Source organism: Phocoena sinus, chromosome 8 (genome assembly GCF_008692025.1).
Source record: "Phocoena sinus isolate mPhoSin1 chromosome 8, mPhoSin1.pri, whole genome shotgun sequence".
Classification (NCBI taxonomy): Eukaryota; Metazoa; Chordata; class Mammalia; order Artiodactyla; family Phocoenidae; genus Phocoena; species Phocoena sinus.
Genome location: NC_045770.1, coordinates 55,611,544 through 55,629,400, shown reverse-complemented (window position 1 = coordinate 55,629,400; position 17,857 = coordinate 55,611,544). Strand labels below are relative to the sequence as shown.

General features: G+C 39.6%; 1 protein-coding gene across 2 annotated transcripts in view; it reads left to right on the top strand.

Moving 5' to 3' along the window:
- Positions 1 to 17,857, top strand: part of ACER3 (alkaline ceramidase 3) — a 192,024-nt gene that overhangs the window by 118,672 nt on the left and 55,495 nt on the right. For both annotated transcript variants that reach the window (XM_032640732.1, XM_032640731.1), the window contains exons 5-6: positions 1,240 to 1,321; positions 14,926 to 14,961. In XM_032640732.1, the coding sequence (XP_032496623.1) occupies positions 1,240 to 1,321; positions 14,926 to 14,961 (118 nt within the window). The remainder of the gene's footprint in view (positions 1 to 1,239; positions 1,322 to 14,925; positions 14,962 to 17,857) is intronic.

Sequence of the window (17,857 nt, the reverse complement as noted above, 5' to 3'; positions counted from 1 at the left end):
AACGTCCTGATGTACCTGTACCTGCATGAGACAAAGCTGAGAGCAGATACTTAAAAAGTACCCAGACAAGTACTACAAGAAAGGGAGAGCAGAAAGCAGAAGATGACTGCTTTCTTACCTCAGTTAATGTTTTGTTCCAAAAACATCCCTCTCAAATTGTCTGGTTATGTGTCTCATTAAATGAAGCAATACAGTAAAACCATCAAGCACAACATGCACACACACACAAAGTCATCAAGTCACACGGTTTAAAGGTAAAAGAGGTCTTAGTGCTAGTAAGACTGCTCTGAATCCTTTATGCGATGGTTATCTGATTCTTTTCAATATATGATCGCCATTACTTTCCAGCCACCTTTCTTTACAGATAGGGAAATAGGAGTTGGGTCCAATTCCTGTTAATTAGTAAACTGAGAGAACTCTACTGCTGCTTATACAAAACATAGGTTCAAAGGTTGGATACTTAGCTGATAGCCAAATATATGTTCATATTTACTTATTCACTGAATGTTTCCTGTGTCAGACTTTCCTAGTGACTAGGTATATGAAAAAAAGATTTTATCCCTGCACACAGAAAATTCACAGTCTGGTTGGGGAGACAGATAAGCAAAGAGACAATTGTAATAGAGTGATATTTCCTGTGGCAGTGTGCATTAGTCAGGGATAATTAGTTCCAAGATGTGGAAACCTACCCAAGCCAGTTGATTTAGGAGAGATTTATTTACTGTAAGGACATGAGGGAATTATATGGCATAGCAGGAAGTCCAGCTCACCAGAACTGGAAGGGCACCTTCTCTCTCCCTCCCTCTTTTCTCTATTCCTTCCTCTCCACATGGCTTCAAGTCTTTGTATCTGCTTTCTTTTTCTCTTCCTGCAGATCACTTCTCTGCTCACTCATCTACTTCAAGTTAGTTGCCCAAATATAAGCATCAGACCTTGAGTCCACACAGCTTTATACATTGATTCTCTACACTTGATTCAGTCTCTGGCTCCCAAATTCCAAATTTTCGGAAGAGAGCCTCTCACTGGCCCAGTTTAAGTCAGGCATCTACTTCTGGTCCCTGTAGCCTCTTGGAGACTGTAGGTAGTGTGGGTTCTGTAAGATGAGTGTGTGGTTGAGAGGAAATGATGGGCATCACTAGACCCAGGGGCAAGTATACAAGTGGTAAAACAGTGTTCTATTTGTTTTCCTAGTTATATATTCTAAAACAAGTTTCTTTCTCTCTCTTTTTTCTTTTTAAGGTTTGAATGTTTCAAGACAAAGAACTCTGTAAACTACCATCTGCTTTTTACTTTAGTTCTGTTCAGTTTAATAGTAACCACAGTAAGTCATATTTTATTTCTAACAGATTAAGCAAGTAAACTAGCCATTTATGGAGTTTGGTACATTTTGCTTCTAATATTTGCTTCATGTTGTTCAAACTGAAATATTTCTACACAAAACTTACTTATAGATGTTGCCCCTTTGTTTCCTGTTTAGGTGTTATTTCTCAACAAAAAGTTGAAACAACTTTTTAAAAAATCTGGGTTTTTTGTTTTTTTTTTATAGAAGGGGAAAAAGTCAAAAGGCAAATATTTACTAGCAATGGAAAACAATTAACTTTTCTTCATGGATTCACATATTACCTCCTATTTGTTAAAAAAGGAAATTGGTTCTGCTCCGTAGGGCCTAGTGTGACTCTTTTAATGGTTAACCTTTTCCAAATAGGTTGAGATAGCCAATCACTTCTGATCCTACCCTAGCGCTTTTTTCCTCAAGTGAATTACATTTTGTATTAAGAGATATTAATTTCAACAAGCTTTTATCACAAATTTACCATATCAGGCAGTAGAAAATACAAAGATGACTAAGAAGCAGTCCCTATGCTTGAGGACCGCATTCTAGTGGGGAACTTAAACATGTAAACAAAGAATTGGATTGAAAGATGATAATTGCAGTCATACAGGTAAAAACCAGTTATATGATGATGAGATAAATGAGGATTAATGAATTGCTTGAGTGGGTCAAAGAAAGCTGCAGAGAGGTGTACTTGAGCTGGGTTTTAATTGATTAGGAGTTCACCAGGCCCCTGGGTAAGAGTGTTATGAAGCACTTCTAAATAGACCATTATGTTGTCCACAGGCCTAGAATCTTGGAACACATAGTGAACTATCGTTTTTAAGTGCTTAGTATGTGCCAGATACTCTACTGAGTACTTTACATTTATTTTCTCATTAAATCATCACTGCCAGTGGAATTGGGAGAGATTTAATATGACTGGATCAAAGTTAAGTGGTGAGGAGTGAACAAGTGTAGTGAATCAGACAAATATCAGATTATGAAGACTCTTATATACCATGTTTAAATTTGGATTTTTATCCTCAAGGTAACATGGAGCCATTAATTGGTTTAAAGTAGAGGAAAAACATCAATAGATACATGTTTTAGAAAGACATGATTATGGATGATGGATTAGAGGAGTATGAGCCTAGACCTAGGAATTTTTGCATTTGCTTAGGCAAGATATGAGACTCAGACTGAAGTAAAATAACTGTCATAAGTAATCCATGGTACTTGTGACCCACTAAGTAGAAAGGGGTAGAAATGGAGTAAAAAGAAGGAATTGTCTACAATGATACCTCAGTTTATGGCCTGGTCCTCAGAGTACGTAGTAAGTCCTTAACCAAGACAGGCAACTTGGAACAGGAGCAGATTTTTCAGGAAAGATAATGAGTAGGTTTGTGTCATGGGGTAGGGGTAGATAAGTTCACTTTGGAATGTGCTGAGATTGAGGTGCCTGACATTAATGATATCTGAAGCTTAACAGGTAGGTTGGGCTAAAGATGTGGATTTGGTAGTTGTCAGGTTATAGGTAGAACTAGAAATGTGGGAATAGATGAACTGGCACACAGATAGCATAGACCATTATGATGACCGAAGATACAACCCTTGCGGGGGACCTTCAAGGTGGCGGAGGAGTAAGATGTGGAGATCACACTCCTCCCCACACATCAAAAATACATCGACAGGGCTTCCCTGGTGGCGCAGTGGTTGAGAGTCTGCCTGCCGATGCAGGGGACACGGGTTCATGCCCCAGTCTGGGAAGATCCCACATGCCGTGGAGAGGCTGGGCCTGTGAGCCATGGCTGCTGAGCCTGCGTGTCCGGAGCCTGTGCTCCACAATGGGAGAGGCCACAACAGTGAGAGGCCCATGTGCTGCAAAAAAAAAAAAAAAGAAAGAAAAAAAAAATACATCGACATGTGGAACAACTCCTACAGAACGCCTACTAAACGCTGGCAGGAGACCTCAAGACTTCCCAAAAGTCAAGAAAATTCCCACGTACCTGGGTAAAGCAAAAGAAAAAAGAGAAACAAAGGAATAGAGACAGGACCTGCACCTCTGGGAGGAAGCTGTGAAGGAGGAAAAGTTTCCACTCACTAGGAATCCCCTTCACTGGCAGAGATGGGGAGTGGGCAGGGGGGAAGCTTCGGAGCCATGGAGGAGAGCACAGCAACAGGGATGCAGAGGGCAAAGTGGAGAGATTCCCACCCAGAGAATTGGTGCCAACCAGCACTCACTCAGAGCTCGTCTGCTCACCCGCCAGGGCAGGTGGGGACTAGGAGCTGAGGCTCCAGCTTTGGAGGTCAGACCCCAGGGAGAGGACTGGGGTTGGCTGCGTGAACACAGCCTTTTGGGGGCTAGTGAGCCACAGCTAGGAGGGAGGGAGTCTGGGAAAAAGTCTGGACCTGCCTAAGAGGCAAGAGACCATTGTTTCAGGCTGCCCCAGGGGAGGGGATTCCTTCCCTGTCTGCACACAGAAGGCAGAGCACTGACTAAACGAGGTCCAGAGATGGTGCAAGCTGCAGCTATTAGCTCGGACACCAGAGACAGGCATGAAACGCACAGGTCAGTATCCACATGCACCGTCCCCCCCAGGAGCCACTGCCAGGGTCCCGACACACAGCGCGTCTCAGGCTGTTGCAATGTTATGCTGGCCTCTGCCGCCGCAGGCTCACCCCACATTCCAATGATAACTACCATACCCCTCCCTCCCTGTGGCATGAGTGAGCAAGAGCCCCTAATCAGCTGCTGCTTTAACCCTCTCATGTCTGGGTGGGAACAGATGCCTGAGGGTGACCCATATGCAGAGGCAGGGCCAAAACCAAAGCTGAACCCCAGGAGCTGTGCGAACAAAGAAGAGAAAGGGAAATCTCTCCCAGCAGCCCCAGGAGCAGTGGATTAAATCCCCACAATCAACTTGATGTACTGCATCTGTGGAATACCTGACTAGACAACGAATTGTCCCAAAATTGAAGCGATGGACTTAGGGAGCAACTGTAGACTTAGGGTTTGCTGTCTGCAACTGACTTGTTTCTGATTTTTATGCTTATCTTAGTATAGTTTTTAGCACTTGTTATCATTGGTAGATTTGTTTATTGGTTTCGTTGCTCTCTTCATTTTTAATTTTTTAATTTTAATAATTCTTTTTTATTTAAATAATCTTTTTTTTTTTTTTCATTTTTTCATTCTTCTCCCTTTTCTTCTGAGCTGTGTTGCTGATAGGGTCTTGGTGCTCCAGCCTGGTGTCAGGCCTGAGCCTCTGAGGTGGGAAAGCCGAGTTCAGGACATTGGACCACCAGAGACCTCCCAGCCCCACGTAGTATCAATCGGCGAGAACTCTCCCAGAGATCTCCGTCTCAACGCTAAGACCCAGCTTCACCCAACGGCCAGCAAGCTTCAGTGCTGGACGCCCAGTGCTAAACAACTAGCAAGACAGGCACACAACCCCAACCATTAGCAGAGAGGCTGCCTAAAATCATACTAAGTTCACAGACACCCCAAAACACACCACTGGACATGGTCCTGCCCACCAGAAAGACAAGATCCAGCCTCATCCACCAGAACACAGGCATCAGTCCGCTGCACCAGGAAGCCTACACAAGCCACTGAACCAACCTCACCCACTGAGGGCAGACATCAAAAACAACGGGAACTACGAACCTGCAGGCTGCGAAGAGGAGACCCCAAAAACACTACATTAAGCAAAATGAGAAGACAGAAAAATATGCAGCAGAGGAAGGAGCAAGGTAAAAACCCACCAAACCAAACAAATGAAGAGGAAATAGTCAGTCTACATGAAAAAGAATTCAAAGTAATGATAGTAAAGATGATCCAAAATCTTGGAAGTAGAATGGAGAAAATACAAGATATGTTTAACAATGACTAGAAAACTAAAGAGCAAACAAACGATGAACAACACAATAAATGAAATTAAAAATTCTCTAGGGCTTCCCTGGTGGCGCAGTGGTTGAGAGTCCGCCTGCTGATGTAGGGGACACGGGTTCGTGCCCTGGTCCAGGAAGATCCCACATGCCGCGGAGCGGCTGGGCCCGTGAGCCATGGCCTCTGAGCCTGTGCGTCCGGAGCCTGTGCTCCGCAATGGGAGAGGCCACAACAGTGAGAGGCCCGCGTACCACAAAAAAAAAAAAAAAAAAAAATTCTCTAGAAGGAATCAATAGCAGAATAACTGAGGCAGAAGAACGGATAAGTGACCCGGAAGATAAAATAGTGGAAATAACTACCACAGAGCAGAATAAAGGAAAAAGAATGAAAAGAGGAGAGTCTTGAGAGACCTCTGGGACAACATTAAACACTCCAACAATCGAATTACAGGGGTCACAGAAGAATAAGAGAAAAAGAAAGGGACTGAGAAAATATTTGAAGAGATTATAGTTGGAAACTTCCCTAATATGGGAAAGGAAATAGTCAAGTCCAGGAAGCACAGAGAGTCCCATACAGGATAAATCCAAGGCAAAACACGCCAAGACACATATTAGTCAAACTATCAAAAATTAAACACAAAGAAAAAATATTAAAAGCAGCGAGGGAAAAGCAACAAATAACATACAAGGGAATCTCCATAAGGTTAACAGCTGATCTTTCAGCAGAAACTCTGCAAGCCAGAAGAGAGTGGCAGGACATATTTAAAGTGATGAAATGGAAAAACCTACAACCAAGATTACTCTACCCAGCAAGGATCTCATTCAGATTTGACAGAGAAATTAAAACCTTACAAAGAAGCAAAAGCTAAGAGAATTCAGCACCACCAAACCAGCTTTACAACAAATGCTAAAGGAACTTCTCTAGGCAGGAAACACAAGAGAAGGAAAAGACCTACAATAACAAACCCAAAACAATTAAGAAAATCGTAATAGGAACATACATATTAATAACTACCTTAAATGTAAATGGATTAAATGCTCCAACCAAAAGACATAGACTGGCTGAATGGATACAAAAACAAGACCTATATATATGCTGTCTACAAGAGACCCACTTCAGACCTAGGGACACATACAGACTGAAAGTGAGGGGATGGAAAAAGATATTCCATGCAAATGTAAATCAAAAGAAAGCTGGAGTAGCAATTCTCATATCAGGCAAAATAGACTTTAAAACAAAGACTGCTACAAGAGACAAAGAAGGACACTGCATAACGATCGAGGGATCAGTCCAAGAAGATATAAGAATTGTAAATATTTATGCATCCAACATAGGAGCACCTCAGTACATAAGGCAGATGCTAACAGCCATAAAAGGGGAAATTGACAGTAACACATAGTAGGGGACTTTAACACCCCACTTTCACCAATGGACAGATCATCCAGAAGATTAATAAGGAAACACAAGCTTTAAATGATACATTAAACAAGATGGACTTAATTGATATTTATAGGACATTCCATCCAAAAACAACAGAATACACTTTCTTCTCAAGTGCTCATGGAACAGTTTCCAGGATAGATCATATCTTGGGTCACAAATCAAGCCTTGGTAAATTTAAGAAAATTGAAATCGTATCAAGTATCTTTTCCAACCACAATGCTATGAGACTAGATAACAATTACAGGAAAAAAACTGTAAAAAAATACAAACACATGGAGGCTAAACAATACACTACTTAATAACCAAGAGATCACTGAAGAAATCAAAGAGGAAAACAAAAAATACCTAGAAACAAATGACAATGAAAACGCGATGACCCAAAACCTATGGGATGCAGCAAAAGCAGTTCTGAGAGGGAAGTTTATAGCAATACAATTCCACCTCAAGAAACAAGAGAAATCTCAAATAAACAACCTACCCTTATACCTAAAAGAATTAGAGGAACAAGAACAAAAGAACTCCAGGGCTTCCCTGGTGGTACAGTGGTTGAGAGTCCACCTGCTGATTCAGGGCACACGGGTTCGTGCCCCGGTCCAGGAAGATCCCATATGCCACGGAGCGGCAGGGCCAGTGAGCTATGGCCGCTGAGCCTGCGTGTCTGGAGCCTGTGCTCCGCAACGGGAGAGGCCACAGCAGTGAGAGGCCCGCGTACCACAAAAAAAAACCCCAAAAAACTGCAAAGTTAGCAGAAGGTAAGAAATCATAAAGATCAGATCAGAAATAAATGAAAAAGAACGAAGAACACAATAGCAAAGATCAATAAAACTATAAAAGCTGGTTCTTTGAGAAGATGAACAAAATTGATAAACCATTAACCAGACTCATCAAGAGAAAAATGGAGAAGACTCAAATCAACAGAATTAGAAGAAAAAGGAGAATTAACAACTGACACTGCAGAAGTACAAAAGATCATGAGAGATTACTACAAGCGACTATATGCCAATAAAATGGACAACCTGGAAGAAACGGACAAATTCTTAGAAAAGCACAACCTTCTGAGACTGAACCAGGACGAAATAGAAAATACAAACAGACCAATCACAAGCAGTGAAATTGAAACTGTGATTAAAAATCTTCCAACAAACAAAAGCCCAGGACCAGATGGCTTCACAGAAAAGTTCTATCAAACATGTAGAGAAGAGCTAACACCTATCCTTCTCAAACTCTTCCAAAGTATAGCAGAGGGAGGAGTACTCCCAAACTCATTCTACAAGGCCACCATCACCCTGATACCAAAACGAGACAAAGATGTCACGAAACAAGAAAACTACAGACCAATATCAGTGATGAACATAGATGCAAAAATCCTCAACAAAATACTAGCAAACAGAATCCAACAGCACATTAAAAGGATCATACACCATGATCAAGTGGGGATTATCCCAGGAATGCAGGGATTCTTAAATATATGCAAATCAATCAATATGATACACCATATTAACAAATTGAAGAATAAAAACCATATGATCATCTGAATAGATGCAGAAAAAGCTTTCAACAAAATTCAACACACATGATGAAAACTTTCCAGAAAGTAGGCATAGAGGGAATGTACTTCCACATAATAAAAGCCATATATGACAGACCCACAGCAAACATCATTCTCAGTGGTGAAAACTGAAACCACTTCCTCTAAGATCAGGAACAAGACAAGGTTGCCCACTCTCACAACTGTTATTCAACATAGTTTTGAAAGTGTTAGCCACAGCAATCAGAGAAAAAAATAAAGAGAATCCAAATTGGAAAAGAAGAGGTAAAGCTGTCACTGTTTGCAGCTGACATGATACTATACATAGAGAATCCTAAAGATGCTACCAGCAAACTACTAGAGCTAATCAATGAATTTGGTAAAGTAGCAGGATACAAAATTAATGCACAGAAATCTCTTGAATTCGTATTCACTAATGATGAAAAATCTGAAAGAGAACTTAAGGAAACACTCCCGTTTACCATTGCAACAAAAAGAATAAAATACCTAGGAATAAACCTACCTAAGGAGACAAAAGACCTGTATGCAGAAGACTATAAGACACTGATGAAAGAAATTAAAGATGATACAAACTGATGGAGAGGTATACCATGTTCTTGGATTGGAAGAATCAACATTGTGAAAATGACTATACTACCCAAAACAATCTACAGATTCAATGCAATCCCTATCAAACTACCAATGGCATTTTTCACAGAACTAGAACAAAAAATTTCACAATTTGTTTGGAAACACAAAAGACCCCAAATAGCCAAAGCAGTCATGAGAAAGAAAAAGAGCGCTGGAGGAATCAGGCTCCCTGACTTCAGACTATACTACCAAGTTACAGTAATCAAGACAATATGGTACTGGCACAAAAACAGAAATATAGATCAATGGAACAGGATAGAAAGCCCAGAGATAAGCCCACGCACATATGGTCACCTTATCTTTGATAAAGGAGGCAAGAATATACAATGGAGAAAAGACAGTCTCTTCAATAAGTGGTGCTGGGAAAACTGGACAGCTACATGTAAAAGAATGAAATTAGAACACTCACTAACACCATACACAAAAATAAACTCAAAATGGATTAAAGATCTAAATGTAAGGCCAGACACTATAAAACTCTTAGAGGGAAACACAGGCAGAACACTCTATGACATAAATCACAGCAAGATCCTGTTTGACCCACCTCCTAGAGAAATGAAAATAAAAACAAAAATAACCAAATGGGACCTAATGAAACTTCAAAGCTTTTGCACAGCAAAGGAAACCATTAACAAGACCAAAAGACAACCCTCAGAATGGGAGAAAATATTTGCAAATGAAGCGATTGACAAAGGATTAATCTCCAAAATTTATAAGCAGCAAATGCAGCTCAATAACAGAAAAACAAACAACCCAATCCAAAAATGGGCAGAAGACCTAAACAGACCTTTCTCCATAGAAGACATAAAGACTGCCAACAAACATGAAAGAATGCTCAACATCATTAATCATTAGAGAAATGCAAATCAAAACTACAATGAGATATCACCTCACACCAGTCAGAATGGCCATCATGAAAAAATCTAGAAACAAAAAATGCTGGAGAGGGTGTGGAGAAAAGGGATCGCTCTTGTACTGTTGGTGGGAATGTAAATTGATACAGCCAGTATGGAGAACAGTATGAAGGTTCCCTAAAAAACTAAAAAGAGAACTACCATATGACCCGGCAATCCCACTACTGGGCATACACCCTGAGAAAACCATAATTCAAAAAGAGTCATGTACCAAAACGTTCATTGCAGCTCTATTTACAATAGCCAAGAGACGGAAACAACCTAGGTGTCCATCATCGGATGAATGGATAAAGAAGATGTGGCACATATATACGATGCAATATTACTCAGCCATAAAAAGAAACGAAATTGAGCTATTCCTAGTGAGGTGGATGGACCTAGAGTCCGTCATACAGAGTGAAGTATGTCAGAAAGAGGAAGACAAATACCGTATGCTAACACATATATATGGAATCTAAGGAAAAAAATGTTATGAAGAACCTAGGGTTAAGACAAGCATAAAGAAACAGACCTGGTAGAGAATGGACTTGAGGATATGGGGAGGGGAAGGGTAAGCTGTGACAAAACGAGAGAGGGGCATGGACATATATACACTACCAAACGTAAGGTAGATAGTTAGTGGGAAGCAGCCACATAGCACAGGGAGAACAACTCGGTTCTTTGTGACCACCTAGAGGGGTGGGATAGGGAGGGTGGGAGGGAGGGAGACGCAAGAGGGAAGAGATATGGGAACACTTTTGCACAGCAAAGGAAACCATAAACAACATCATAAACAAGGCAAAAAGACAACCCTCAGAATGGAAGAAAATATTTGCAAACGAAGCAACTGTCAAAGGATTAATCTCCAAAATATACAGGCAGCTCATGCAGCTCAATATCAAAAAAGAAAACCCAATCAAAAATGGGGAGAAGTTCTAAATACACATTTCTCCGAAGAAGATATACAGATTGAAAGGATGCTCAACATCACTAATCATTAGAGAAATGCAAATCAAAACCACAATGAGGTGTCACCTCTCATGGGTCAGAATGGCCATCATCAAGAAATCTACAAACAGTAAATGCTGGAGAGGGTGTGGAGAAAAAGGGAACCCTCTTGCACTGTTGATCGGAATGTAAATTGATACAGCCACTATGAAGAACAGTATGGAGGTTCCTTTACAAACAAAAAAATAGAACTATCATATGACCCGGCAATCCCACTACTGGGCATATACCCTGAGAAAACCATAATTCAAAAAGAGACATGTACCACAGTGTTCATTGCAGCACTATTTACAATAGCCAGGACATGAAAGCAACCTAAGTGTCCATTGACAGATGAATGGATAAAGAAGATGTGGCACATATGTACAATGAAATATTACTCAGCCATAAAAAGAAACGAAGTTGAGTTATTTGTAGTGAGGTGGATGGACCTAGAGTCTGTCATACAGAATGAAGTAAGTCAGAAAGAGAAAAACAAATACCGTATGCTAATACATACGTATAGAATCTTAAAAAAAATTGTTTTTATGAACCTAGGGGCAGGACAGAAATAAAGACGCAGGCGTAGAAAATGGACTTGAGAACACGGGGAGGGGGAAGGGTAAGCTGGGACAAAGTGAGAGAGTAGCACTGACATATATACACTACCAAATGTAAAATAGATAGCTAGTGGGAAGCAGCTGCATAGCACAGGGAGATCAGCTTAGTGCTTTTTGCCCACCTAGAGGGGTGGGATAGGTAGGGTAGGAGGGAGATGCAAGAGGGAGGGGCTATGGGGATATATGTATTCATACAGCTGATTCACTTTGTTATACAGCAGAAACTAACACAACATTGTAAAGCAATTATACTCCAATAAAGATGTTAAAAAAAAAAGATACAACCCTTTGTAACACTGGGCTTTTTTTTTTCGTCAGTAAAAACAAAAGAATATACATTTATGGTATTATACCCAAAAGTTACAATTGGTTTGTCTGTTTAACACTTAAAACCTGTCAATTTGCAAATTCTTTTTAAGGGGGAGGGACAGATTGGGAGTTTGGGATTGACATGTACACACTGCTGTATATAAGGTGGGTAACCAACAGGGACCTACTTATAAAAGAATAAAATTTAAAAAGATAAGATGAGAATGTCTCATTTTGTAATGTCTAAGGAATTCAATAAGAGTCAACATTTTAAATAAAAATTTAAATTTATACATTTAAGGTGTACCATATGATGACTTAATATACATAGTGAAAATATTACTACAGTCAAGCTAATTAACATATCACATAGTTACTGTTTTCTGTGTGTGTGATGAAAGCACCTGAAATCTACTCTTTCAGTAAATTTCCAGTATTCAGTCCAGTATTATTGACTGTAGTCACCATGCTGTACCTTGGAACATTGACCACTTGAGGGTCAAGTGAAAGAGGTGGAGCCAACAAAGGAGGTAATCAGAGGTGTAGGAAAGCCAGGAGAGCTTGATGTCACAGAGTACAAAGAGATTTCTAGAAAGGGTACCAGTTGCCTCTGAGAGGCTGAATAAAATGAAATTGAGGTTTGACCCATAAAAAAGACCAAGTAACCTTAATGAGAGTACTGTCCACAGCAGATTGATGAAGGCAGAAGGTAGATTTCAGTGAGTTGAGAAGATGAAAAAGAGATTGAAAGAGCAAAGATACTGTATTTCCTTATGTTTCTACATTGCCCTGTGTAGTCCTTTGCATACATACTTGTTAATCAGGAAAGAGTCCTAGAATTTCAGAGGTGAAAGGAAGTCTTGTTACTATATAAAAGAAGAGACTAGTGTCCAGAGAGTTTTAGTGACTTGCCTGACCAACCAAATTTATATGGAGAATTGGTGGTAGAGTCAAGACAACTTACCTTTGTAAGCTAAGAGCTAATGTGGCTGAAAACTTAGGCTTGGGAGTCAGTCATATCTGAGTTTTGACCAACACTGTTACTTAATAACTGTGGGACTTTGGGTAAGTTACTAAAGAGAGAGGTAACTCTCTCCTTTAGTTTTCCTCATCTGTAAAATTAATAATAGCATACAGTTCACATTAGTTGTAAGAATTAATACCTGGCACATAGTAAGGACTCCATAATTCTTTTGCCTTAAAAAAATGCTTTTAAGAGGCATGCCCTTCTGCATTTCTTTTATTAGTAACAATGAGAATCTGAAATTATGTAAAGGAAAATTCGTATTTGAAATAACAGATTTCAGAGATTAAAAGCATTCTGCCTTACTGAATTTAGAGTTATATAAATGTTCCTACACATCTTACTTAATTTGTTTTTTTTAATGTTTGGCTGTATTGGGTCTTCATTACTATGCACGGGCTTTGTCTATTTGTGGTTAATGGGGCTACTCTTCGTTGCGGTGCGCAGGCTTCTTGTCGTGGCTTCTCTTGTTGCAGAGCTCGGGCTCTAGGCACGAGGGCTTCAGTAGTTGTGGCTTGCGGGCTCTAGAGCACAGGCTCAGTAGTTGTGGCTCATGGGCTTAGTTGCTCCGTGGCATGTGGGATCTTCCCATACCAGGGCTCGAACCCGTGTCCCCTGCATTGGCAGGTGGATTCTTAACCACTGTGCCACTAGGGAAGCCCCTACACATCTTACTATTAAAGCTCTATGGGTGCTTCAAGGAAATAATCTCTTGCTGTGGTGAGGGAACTTCCTCCAGGAATAAGAAGTTCTATAGACAAATGATAAAATTACATAAAATTTATGAGATCAGCACTACATTAAATGAGGCTGTAGAGATACATAAGAACCGTCTTTCTGTCAAAAAGATTATTGCCTTGTAGGGGAGAGAAACAAACTAATAAATGCCATAAAGTTTACATATGGACAGTCAGGTAAAGAGGATGAGTGATGGACTCTGCTTAGCAGAGAAGGAGTCAGAAAAGATTTCAAGAAAGAGGTATAGTTTGAGCTGAATCTGGCAAGATGAGTGTTTACCAGCAGGGGGCAATTTCTGAACAAAGTAAAGCACAGCATGTTTAAAGATACAGAAGCATGAAACTAGCATATATGTTGGAGCCTAGGATGAGAAAGAGACAAGAGGAGAGGAATAAGACTAAGCAGAAAGGCCGGAGCAAGATTATGGAAGACTTTGAAATTTGGACTTTGTCTCGCAAGTGATGGGAGTCATTTCAGGGTTATGATTTAAATTTTGACTTCTCTCTACCATGTCATTTTAAAAGTGTACTGGTTTTCGTTTTTTTAATTAATATATTTTTGGCTGCGTTAGGTCTTCACTGCTGCACGCGGACCCCTCACTGCGGTGCCCCTCCCGCTGCGGAGCACAGGCTCCAGGCGCAGGGGTCCCAGCAGCTGTGGCTCACAGGCTGTAGAGCAGGCTCAGCAGCTGTGGCACTCTGGCCCAGCTGCTCCGCAGCATGTGAGATCCTCCCGGACCCCAGCTCGAACCCATGTCCCCTGCACTGGCAGGCGGACTTCCAACCACTGCGCCACCAGGGAAGTCCCTAAAGGTGTACTCTTATAGGGCAATAAATGCATGCAATAAAGAGGCATTGAACTTAATCACCCACATGACACTGGAGCCTAAAACTAGGGTTTGTGTAACTTTCGTGTATCTAGGTGAATGAATTAGAGGTTTTCAGAAGCAGAAGAAAGGACAAGAAATTTGTTTTAAATGTTTTAACCTATTAGCACATGTTATGTGCTAGACACTTGCACATATTTTGGCTTATTATTGCTCACCACTATTATTCCCATTATCCAGATTAGGAAAAATGAGTCTTTTGGTTAAGTGACTTGCTCAGGCATGTAGCAAGTAAGTGGCAGTTTGAAATTTAGCTCCTGTCTCTAAGTCCAGCGTTCTTGCTGCTGTAGAATAGATCTGCTGCAGGGATTGTCAGCATAACTTCTTCAGCCCTCATGAGTTATCCACGCATCTCTGCCTCTCCTTGATGCTGATGCAGAGGCCAAGAGGCCAGAGTAATCCACAACAGCTTTGAAACATTTAGTTTACCATGATGAAATGAGCACTGGGGCACACCCACCTGTAGGTAACAGCCCTTTTGTGGCATGACACCTAATCTGATTGGTTTTACATGGCTGGAGTCAGATCTAAGAAGCAAGACTAGGGAAGCAGGAGACGTTTGAGATTTGCAGAGTAGCAGGAATAGGTTTTCTTTCCTCTTTGTAATGCACTTCATTTACATGTATTTCTTTTAATATTTTTCAGGTTTACCTTAAGGTAAAGGAGCCTGTATTCCATCAGGTAATTTTTAAAAATTATTACACATTTTATTATTTAACCTGCCTTGTGTTTTCCTTTTCTAGTAAATTATATGCGTATACAACTTCAGTAAATGAAATGGTAGATGTTTTAGGAAAGAACAGTGTTTAAAACAGAGATTACAAACAAGTTCCTACAGAAGCACATGTAAGCAAAATAGGAATATACCAAGAATAGTCAATGCCCAGGCCGCACTGGCTATTGGTAGATAGTCATGCAGGTGCAACATTTTTCTTATAAGCAGAAAAAAAACCAGGAAGCATTATACGCATGCACATGTAAACAGTCTTTTTTATGACATTATTTTCTAGAAAAGATAAGGGGAAAATACTCAAGGAATGTTCAGTCTAACATATTTTAAGTAGTTTTTTGAGGTGGACGATTATTTATATTGAGGGAAACAAACATAGGAAACTTTGGTATAAGAAATAATAACTTAAGTGCATCCTAGAATGAAACCAGAGTAAAATGAAGTATCAGACCCTAAATAAAGAGAGCTATTATTTATTGAGTGCTATGATGTGCCTGGTCACTATGCTTATTACTACATAGACCCTAATCTCCCCAACAGTCCTACAAAATATGAATTACTGTCTATATTTTAAGGGAAATGAGCTCAGAGATACTAGGTAATTTGTCCCAGAGTTACACAGTTATTAAGGGACAGAGCCAGGGCTGTAACTAGATTTGTTTGACCCCTGTCATCCTTCTTTTAACAAAGCATGTAGATAGATAGATAGATAAATAGATAGATAGATAGATAGATAGATATGATAGATATGATAGGTAGATAGATAAAGGATAAATAACTAAATAAGCATGCAAACAAGCACACATTTCAGGAGGATTAGAGGCCTTGTACTTTTAGAATATTTTGTGCTTATATAAAAAGGTAAATGTTCCTATAATCTTTTAAACTTAAACTAGACAATATCACCTGAAATCTGTTTCTTGAAGAAATAAATTCCAAATCCACGTTATTGTGCTTTGCTTTTTTCCACAGGCCAGCTGAAAGTAGATGTACTAATGTAGATATTATGGGGGGTGGGGCATCCTCACTTTCCTGTTTATTATAGCTAGAAGTGATGTCATTATATATTTACCCCTTTATTAGAAATATTTATTGACACAGTATAAAAATGAAGTTTATTTACGTGAAGAATACTTCAGTTTTTATAAACTTCTTATTTGCCTTTATAAGAAAGAAAAATAATAACCACAAAAGAACAAAATTTGGAAATTTTGAGTTAAGTTTTCTAAGTTTATTACCGTTCAGTTTTCTGTTTTGTGTTTTTGACTTATTTGACACTGTGTTTATGTAATAAAAGGAACAAACTATTCATATAACTTTTCATGCTGCAATTTCCATGTGTTTTTCCAGTAATAAATATTTTCTTCTCTGTGTATAGGGAAGATACTTAGATATCTGTGTATGATAGGAAGGTAGGCAGGATGAAAACTTATAACTATGGCTTATATCCTAGGCTTAGAGATTAAAAATCAGGATAGGGAAGTGAAGAAGTAAAGGAATGCTAGGGTGAAGTAGATTAGCAATCTGAAGGTAAGACATTCATTCATCAGGTGTTTACTGTGTACTTTCTCATTACCAAATTCTGAGCTGGAATTTGGAAATAAAGAGGCAGTAGAGCACAGACTTTTAAGATCCAAAGTGAGGCAGACCTGGATTCAAACTAGTCTCTCTGCTTATTCACAGTATACTCTGGATAAGTTACTTAACTTCTTTGAGCTTTGGTTTCCTCGTTATTCAGCAAACACTTTTTAAGTGCCTTCAGTATGCCCAGTGCTGTACTAGGCACAGGAGATGTACAAGTGAGTGAAATAATGAGGTCTCTTGCTCTTATAGAGCTCATAGGCCGCACCTCTAAAGTCGGTATAATAATCTCCTATAGTTTTCTGAGTATTAAATGAAATAATGCATTTAAACCTTAGCACAGGGCTTCCCTGGTGGCGCAGTGGTTGAGAGTCCGCCTGCCGATGCAGGGGACACGGGTTCGTGCCCCGGTCTGGGAGGATCCCACATGCCGCGGAGCGGCTGGGCCCGTGAGCCATGGCCGCTGAGCCTGCGCGTCCGGAGCCTGTCCTCCGCAACGGGAGAGGCCACAACAGTGAGAGGCCCGCGTAACGCATAAAAAAAAAAAAAAAAAAAAAAAAAAAAAAAAAAAAAAAACCTTAGCACATAGTAAAACACTCAGTAAATGTTAACTAATATTAATATACTAAAGCACATAAGACATGGCTGCTGGTCTCAAAGAACTCACTATCTGGTCAGGAAGATTGACTTGTAAAAACGTATTTGTAGTATATACGTTTTGTAATAAACATGTAAAAGTAGTACTAATGTAGGCAAGGGCACAGTCTGTCTGTTTAGATGACTCAAAATAGGATTACAAAATACACCTAGTGCATGTAGCTAAACTATTACTCTAGTACTGAAGAACAAGTTAAGGAAAATAGCCCACTAGTTTGATACAATAGTATTCCTCGCTGCTTTGTAAAGTTTTATTTAAAGAGACCTTTGCTTCAAATGTCTAATCTAATCCTATGCTGGTCTGTAAAGTAATTAGAATTGATACTTTCTATTGATATTTATACTTAAGGCTTAAAAAAAAATCTTTCTCTAATTATTTTCTGGGTATCATTCTTAAGAAAAGAGAACTTTTTCTGAGAATCTTCTAATTGTCAAAGTTTGGAGTATTACTCAATTCTTTCAGGTAACTTGATATTTTTATGTGTAGAAACTTAGAAAAATTGTTTTAGAATTTGTAAGTAGAAAATTGTTTTGAAATTTGTGACAAGATTTACCATATTTTTCAAGATCTTAAAAATAATGGAAAAGGAAGGAAAAGCAATGTGGTCT